Source organism: Chanodichthys erythropterus, chromosome 11 (genome assembly GCF_024489055.1).
Source record: "Chanodichthys erythropterus isolate Z2021 chromosome 11, ASM2448905v1, whole genome shotgun sequence".
NCBI classification, from domain to species: Eukaryota; Metazoa; Chordata; class Actinopteri; order Cypriniformes; family Xenocyprididae; genus Chanodichthys; species Chanodichthys erythropterus.
The window spans coordinates 26,453,147-26,461,399 of NC_090231.1; the positions used below are offsets into that span (position 1 = coordinate 26,453,147).

The 8,253-nt window shown below is 35.1% G+C and overlaps 1 protein-coding gene across 5 annotated transcripts in view; it reads left to right on the forward strand.

The window, feature by feature from the left end:
- Positions 1 to 8,253, forward strand: part of dnajb6b (DnaJ heat shock protein family (Hsp40) member B6b) — a 33,205-nt gene extending 24,952 nt beyond the window's left edge. For 2 of the 5 annotated variants that reach the window (XM_067402159.1, XM_067402160.1), the window contains exons 9-12: positions 2,815 to 2,865; positions 4,932 to 5,087; positions 5,540 to 5,628; positions 6,013 to 7,090. In XM_067402159.1, the coding sequence (XP_067258260.1) occupies positions 2,815 to 2,865; positions 4,932 to 5,087; positions 5,540 to 5,628; positions 6,013 to 6,102 (386 nt within the window). In that variant the 3' untranslated portion in view covers positions 6,103 to 7,090. Of the gene's footprint in view, positions 1 to 2,814; positions 2,866 to 4,931; positions 5,088 to 5,539; positions 7,091 to 8,226 lie in introns of those variants that run through there. The other 3 variants (XM_067402162.1, XM_067402161.1, XM_067402163.1) reach the window with 3 other exon arrangements.

Genomic DNA, 8,253 nt, shown 5'->3' on the forward strand with positions numbered 1-8,253 from the left:
CACTCCTAGAGGCAAATACAGGATGACAAATCCCAATACAGTCATGAGGGATGCCACCCATCTGATGAAAAACAAGACTGTTCCTGATTCGCAACATAATGAGTCACAACATTGACCTTATAAAACCTGGCAAAAATGCACAGAGAAGCACAACGAGCAACAGTGCAGATGTCCGTCAGTGAGACTCCTCTAAAGGCAGCCCATGAAGATGAGATAGCTCTAGTGGAATGACAAGTTAGACCCCAGGGCAATGGGTTCCCTGCTGCCTTGTAAGCCAGTGTAATCGTCTCCACTATCCAGTTAGACATTCTCTGTTTCGTCACAGAAGCGGCTTTCTTCACACCACCATAGCAGAGAAATAACTGGTCTGACTGTCTGAATTGAACATTAGTCTCCACATAACACCTCAAGGCATCAACGGGAACATCAAACAAACAACCGTAGGGACAATACTTGAAAATCTGGGGATCCAGTGCCGAAACTGTCATTAGTAGTTGCACGTATAAAGCTCACTAACTTATGTATGGAAAACACCAGCCAACAGTTTGCACCAAGAGTATTACAGACAAAATAACCTCACATGAAAATCAAAACTTGCCAAAATTCTGGCAAAATTCCAAATCCATTGAAATTACATAGATATGTGCTGACAACTATTCCAGTTTTGATTTTCTTTTGAGGGTTTTGCTTGCCAATAGGAAACAGATCTAGTAGTATTCAGTTGGTCATGTGACCTCAACATGGTAGCCCCCATAAGGGGACCTGCTCCATGTAAAACAGAACAGCTACACTGAAATGAGTCTTCACACACAAACTTTTATTTCAAACATATTTTTCTTCATAAATACTACCAATTTTTTGATGTTTAAAACCTTAATGTGGAAAAATAATGAGTGCAAATTTAATCAAACTAATAAAATTATTACAGACTTAATGGGTCACTTTAACGCATGACAGTTTATGCCATTTGCAGCTCACACATAACAAAGCACATCTTCTTTGAAACAAACCATCTAATGAAAAAAAAAAAAGATTTGAGCAGATTTAATTTTTTTTTGCTTAATTAGTATTAAAAGCATTTATTAGCATATATTTAATCAGCATTTATTGCCATTTTATTCATTGCGTGGTGAAATAAATATTTTTGGAGAACAACAGAGTAATTAAGTGATAGGCTAATGGATTAGAACATTTCCTGTGTTACCACAGGGATAACCAGTAACCACCATAACCACATAATATACTGATCTAAAAGCAAGGACACTTTCAAACAATAAAAACACCACACTGAATCCCCCTCCTTCTTGAATACACCAGGCTTGTGAAAGCCACTCTATTTCCTTTTTTATTTCCCTTCCATATTTAAAAAGCTAGATATGATCTCTCCCGCTGCCTTTCATGGACGAATAAACACTGCTTGTTATTCAAAGCTCGACGAGGAAGAGAAACCTTAACGCCAAGGGTTTTTACTCCACTGAGAGCTAGTGAGTGGGACACTTATTTTTCACGTACAGTCCCTGACTGGGATTTACCGCGCCTCAATTTGCTCAGAAAAGCATCTGAATGCATGTTTGTATGGACGTGCACCATCGGTAATAGACTGTGATTTTACGGCTACCCCGCAGTACGTCCAATCATTTGTGTTGAAATTGAGACTGCTTTTGGCTCTGTTTGACCATACTTGTTACGCTTTGTGCTGACATTTGAGCCTCTTTTCTATCCTTTTCTTACTGTCACGTTCTCTCATCTATATCACTTCCTTCATCTTTCATTTCATGTGTCACTCTCTTTTGCCATTTTCCCCTCTGCTGAGCCTTCATTTGTTTTCTTTTTTTCCCTGCCAGAGGATCAGGTTAGAGATACATGAGCAAATTTCTATTGGTTTTGATTAATACTACAAAAGTTTGGGGGAGGTCTTTTGCTGCCTTCACATGCTTGTTGGAAGAGCATGCATCACAGGTTGTATTTAGAAGTATATCACATTTTATGACAATAGGAAACTAGCTGGCCATCTTTCCGACTATATGGTCCAATTCATGTACTCTTCAGTGTAAAAACAGTGAGCAACAAACATAAATGTTTATGTCTGAAACTGCAACAGCTAAAAAGGGTAGCTATATTTACGATAATCAATCATTTGCAACCATTCAATGAAACTGTCCTCTTTTCTGTAATGTTGAAGGTTATCATCCACTGGAATATCAAAACGGTCTTCGATGTTCCCAGTCGTAAATACGATTCGAAGGGGCTTTCTTGTGCATCTTGTAAAAAAAAAAAAAAAAAAAACTTTAAAGGGATAGTTAAACCAAAAATGAAATTTCTGTTCATTTTGCTCCAAACCTGTATTACTTTCTTTATTCTGCTGAACACAGAAGATATTTTGAGAAATGTCCTAGTGAAAATATTTGTTACCAACTTTCTTCAAAATATCTTCTTTTATGTTCCGCAGAAGAGAGTCAAACAGGTTTAGAATGACAGAGTAGAGTAATTAAAGTATGACAGGTTTTTCATTTTTGAGTGAACTTTACCTTTTAACATAATATTGTTATCTTTGTTATTGTTATCTATACCTTTTAACTATATGTTATCACTTAAACTAATTAGCTTGTTGATTCTAAAAGCTTTTATAAGATTCATATACTACAAACAATGACATTTCCTGGTGTCACCTTATAGGCAGTTGCTGTTGTGGTCCAGGTCACAGTGATCCCCTTCTCCAAACTCAAATACAAGGGTCTGCCAGACAACAAGAAATGTGGCTTGTCTTCTAAATGTATTCTATTTTTCATCTTTTCTGTGGGGGATTGTGGGTAGGTGGAGGAGGGTGTTGCAGCAGACGCAGGCCTTTTCCGGAGATGAAAAAAGGTCCGGTAGTTTGAGAAGCAGCATCTGTCCCTTTTCTTCTCCTCTCTCCCCTTTAATTACACAACACAATAGCCACGAGATGTGCCCATAATCTGCACACATAATCAGCCTCTCTTTTCTCTCTTCCGAGCCCCTATTCCGTACGCTAATTCAATATAAATGTAAATTAACACGCGAAAAGAATAAAGAAATCTCAATCTATTTACATGACTAATCACAATAAACGCGTTCCACGTGAAATATGAATGAATGCATCTCGATTATGGGGAAAAGGGGGTTGTGGGTGTCAGGCAAAGAGTGCTTTAGGAGTTAGTTTTTGTTGTTGTTTTTTTTTTGTTTTTTTTTACAGTTTCCTCACACACTTTTGTGTTTGTGGAGTGTCTGTAAAAGGCAGGTTGTGTGATATGAATAAATGTGTAAGACTGTTAGTAGTATCATTGGGGACAACACTTATAATGGTAAATATAAAGTCTGATGAATATGACCTTAAGAAATTGAGGATCCTGATGAATTATATAATTATTTAGCTAAAAACACGAAATCTATCTGTGTCAGATAGTGTAACCAGTGTTACTCCTTGCTAAATGGCAAAAGCAGATGAAATATTGTCAAAACTTCAGCATTTAACTGATACTTTGCTTTTCAGGCAAAAGTTGTGAGATGTAAACACTTACATAAATGGAATCAATTCAGTAAATAAATAAAGGTGCTTTTGCATATGAGAGTCTTGCATGTATGCATAATGACTAATACATGCAAGGCATGATCTGATATAGATAAACTGATTGCGCCTTTCCAAAATGAGCAATATTTCTGATTTGTATGCTTTTTGGAAATCTCAGGAATTCAATAATCACCAACTTGATCATGTTTGTTTTATGACAGATTTTTCACATGAATGAAACATTAAACCCAATCTATTTATTATAAACTGCTAATGTTCCGTATCATTTGTCTGTTTTATGCGGTACAGTAAGTTGCAGTGATTAAATTAACATAATTCATGAAGGTTGACTAAATGATTGATTGTGTATTGAATATTATCATCACAGATTATGATGGAGTATAGATGTTGTATAGTTTGTCGTCTTGTGTGTTATTACACTGATGTTATAGTTTTTCTGTTCGAGTTTAAGCCCTCTGTCTACTTTTGCTTATAAACAATGCAGAAAAATATGAGAAGGAATTGATGCCCTGAAGCAAATCATATGATGTCAGATTTTAGAGAAATAAATAAATGCCCAAAGATCACGCTTGAGTCTGTGCTTACATAAAAACTGGATTTGAGCAAGCACTACACCAAGCTTCCTTCTGTTTGGGTTTGTTTGTACTATTAACCAGCCACAGGACTCCTACTACTGGTTCTAAACCACATATTGATCCTTATTGATCTCAGTATGTTTTTTTCTGAAGTGTTATTTGTAAAACATTTTCATTTAAGTACTTTTTATGACTTTCATGACTTGAAATAGTGTGGCAACTTTACTGAGAGAAAAACTCTTATAATGACTCGATTATAATATTAGGTGTGTCCCAGTTTGTGTATTAATGCACTATTTAGTGCTATTTTGTAGTATAAATAGGGTTCTGAAAATTCCAAGAAGAAGTGCATTTATTTAACTGAAAAATAATGGTGTAAAAAGTGTGGAATGTCATACACTTCATGCACTCAACAGTCACAGCTTTACTTACATAGCAGTGGGGGACAGACAATCACAAAATAACCTCATATATAAATGAAGTACATAGTGAAAGTGCTGTGTATAGTACGTCATTTTGGGACAAAAAAAGGTTCTTGCACTGATGTGCATTATATTTGTGAAATGACAACTGCAATGTGTTTCAAAGGGACTGTTAGTGTTAGAGTGGTGACTTTAATTGTACTTGAAAAGAACATTTTGTCATGCTTTAAAGACTGTGACCAGGCTATATTCTAAAGACAAGAGGGTACATTTGAAGCATGCACAAATCTGCAAAAGTGAAATAATTATAAAAACAACATACTGTACATAGGCAATCACCATTTAATGCAAATTCATCTGAGCTTCGTCTGGTCTTGATCACAGGTATTTCTGATGACAATGCATTGGAGGAAAGCCGCAGACAGAACGCTCTCTCTAGCTCTGCCCCACACAACCGCTACCTCCGAAATGTGGCCCAGAACCCTTCGGAGGAGGAGGAGGTGGAGGACAGAGGCCTGCAGAATCTGGGACTTGCCAAAGGTTTGTGTCCCTGCTGGATGCTGTGCCTGTAGGGCGGTTTCATGCAGTGTTGATTCATAAAGATATTGAGTTTTGTATTTTTCAAGGTTGCATCAGTGAGTCAGATATTAAAAGGTAAGATTTGTCAGCATGGTGGAGGCAGTATCTACTTTCTCATGACATATATGTCAGCAGGCAAATTTTTTAGCCAATACAACTTGCTTTTGACTGCTTCAAGCTCTCAACAGCATCTGGAAAAGAACTTCAAACAAAGATGTTCCAGTTATTGATTTAAAGTGATTGATTTTTTTTCCCTTCTGTGTCCTAGAGCCAGAGTTAATGTCTAGTAAACAATTAAAGGGATGTTTTCAAATATTAGTTTTTGGTTATTTTATCTCGTTGTTTTGTGGTATTAATGACAAATGTCAAAGCTCATCAGATTTCCTTATAGTACATATCTTTTAATTTTATAGGGTTTTTTGACACCAGGAGAAAGAAGCTATTGTTGAAGGAGTCTGACACTAAAAAGAAGCGGATGCCAAGACTGGCTCCTCGGATTGGGGTGTGGTTCTAACAATTGTTACTATATACAGTATATTTTTTGTGTGTTGTCTTTACTGTTCATTTTCTAAAAACTGAGGGGATATAAAGACATTAAATACTGTCACACAAATTATTCAAATTATTCTTTTTAAATAGCACACATAGAAAGTTTCTTCCTAAATGTTCTGCTTTGACATGTTGCATTCATGTAGTGTTGTCAAAGTCTGTACGACCCACTATAAAAGTCGTTGTAACATCTGCTTATTGTAACTATTGTAACCTTTTTTTTCCCCTTTCATTTCACAAACTCATGATTTTCCCACATCCATCACCATGCATATGCTGCAAAAATCTTTCATTTTCCTGATCTGATGTATAAAAAACAATCGCACTCATATCGTAGGACACCCCCCTCCATTGCTGTGGTGTTGAAAACGGGCAGTTCAAGAAAGAGCCTAAAGACATCACTCATTGGATAATTAAACCCAGCTGAAATACATTTATTCATGTTTTTAAACATTAAACAGATCTCTTCATTATTCTGTAAAGTATGTTAAATTTACTTGCAAGACTGTTTTCAACACTTTGATATATTTTTGATGAAGAAAATAATTCATTATAAACATAAAAGTTAGGCACTTTAAAGTTTGTGAGTTTGTGTGCATTTTGTATTAAATGATGGAGTACAAACTCAGGATTGACATGATATTTAAAAGATGCTTGAAAGAGTAACCATGGAAGAGACAAAAAGAGACAGGATGATGAGAGAAGACAGAACAGGTCAGACTAAGGTATCTGAGGAAAGTGGGAGGGACCAGGAAGAGAAAGAGGGGCAAAGGATTTTTAAATTATTAATTTACCAATGTGAGAGAACACGTTTTCACCAGTCTGCCTTTTGATCCAGTCTTAAGCACTGTATGAATATTTCAGAAAATACTCCAGATGTGGTATGTCCTTCCAGAACTGGGAGCATGGCTTTAATTTTTCTCCAACTACTGCATGTATGCGTTTCATTTTGTTTTTCGATATGGAACAGAGACTTAAATCTTTGCAAAATCATAGTTTCTATATTAAAAAGGGATATAAAAACTAATTAAATGACAAGCTACATAGACACATTTTTAGTAATACATATTAAAAAGCTTCTACTCTGATTTGTTATAGTACTTTTTTGCTGATGCCTAATGAATATGTATTATTTGTTGATACATATTTATGCTGTTAATTGGTATTGGTGTAAACTGAGGCATTTTTAATCAAGTGCTGTTATTTTCAAAGCCATGAATGTCTGTTCATGCTGTATTGCAATAACTAATAAATTGTGTTGTGGGGGAAAAACACTCAAAACAAAAATATTTTAACCATACTAGAAAATAGCTTGCCGTTTACTTACAGCTGTGAAGGTTTTACTTTGTAATATTGACAAAAAGGCTTATTTCTGATGTGTGTATGTCTGGTTGTTTCTTTTTTTTTCTTTTTAACATACACAAATAAAGCATTTTTGTATGTTCTTTAAATGTATGATCACAAAAAAAAAAAAATCTATATTTATGTATATATATTTTATTACAGAAGACATAATTGCCAGTGTATTAAAGCAGCTTGTTGAGTACAGTATTATTCATGGCAAGGCATGTGCACATGACCTGTAGAGTAATTTGGGTTTTGTTTGGTTGACTGAAGTCTCACAGGGCTTAATTAAAAAGCACAGCACCAGATATATCAGTGGCTCACCTTCCATTGCTTTCAATTTGCAATCTGTCTCAACTCAGATTAATATAGATCCTGATGGGAAGGAACGCTTCAGATTCAGGTGATTCTTAATGATTGAGAGAAGTCAAATGTACTGTTTATAAACATGCCATGCATGGACCTTTGAAGTAGGTGTTGTCATCTCTGGTTTTTAATTCTTCAGAATTATTAAAAAAGCTGTGCTTGCAAATTAACTTTAGGGCCTCAAAAATGAACCTATTAAATATAACATTGCAAAGAGTTTATTGAAAGAGCTCAGAAATACTGATACAGCTACAACTGACCTTGTTAAAAGTTTCATAATACTGGTAATCCTAACAGTGATTTTGCCATCACAGTTAGCATGTCTTTAAATGACGGATGTGTTTGAGAGGTCTGTGTTTGGAGTAACACTAGGTGGAGATGTTTATCAGTTCAGCAAAGGAGGAAACATTAAAGTGGTGTTATCTTAGATAACATTAGATAGATAGATAGATAGATAGATAGATAGATAGATAGATAGATAGATAGATAGATAGATAGATAGATAGATAGATAGATAGATAGATAGATAGATAGATAGATAGATAGATAGATAGATAGATAGATAGATAGATAGATAGATAGATAGATAGATAGATAGATAGATCTCAAATTCAATTCAAATTCAGGAACTTGAACCATAAGTTTGTTCACTTTTTGTTGAGATATTTCTCAGTTACCTGCAGTATTCTGGTTCAGTATTTTACAGCATATATATAATACTACTGATATATATATATATAGGGTTAATAATTTTGTTGGTATAACTGTTTTCATATAGCATTTATTTATGATCACTGACACTACCTAAAACAAGACACTCCTGTGGTTTTATGTTTTACAGCTGAACAGTTGAACTGCTTCTCCAAGA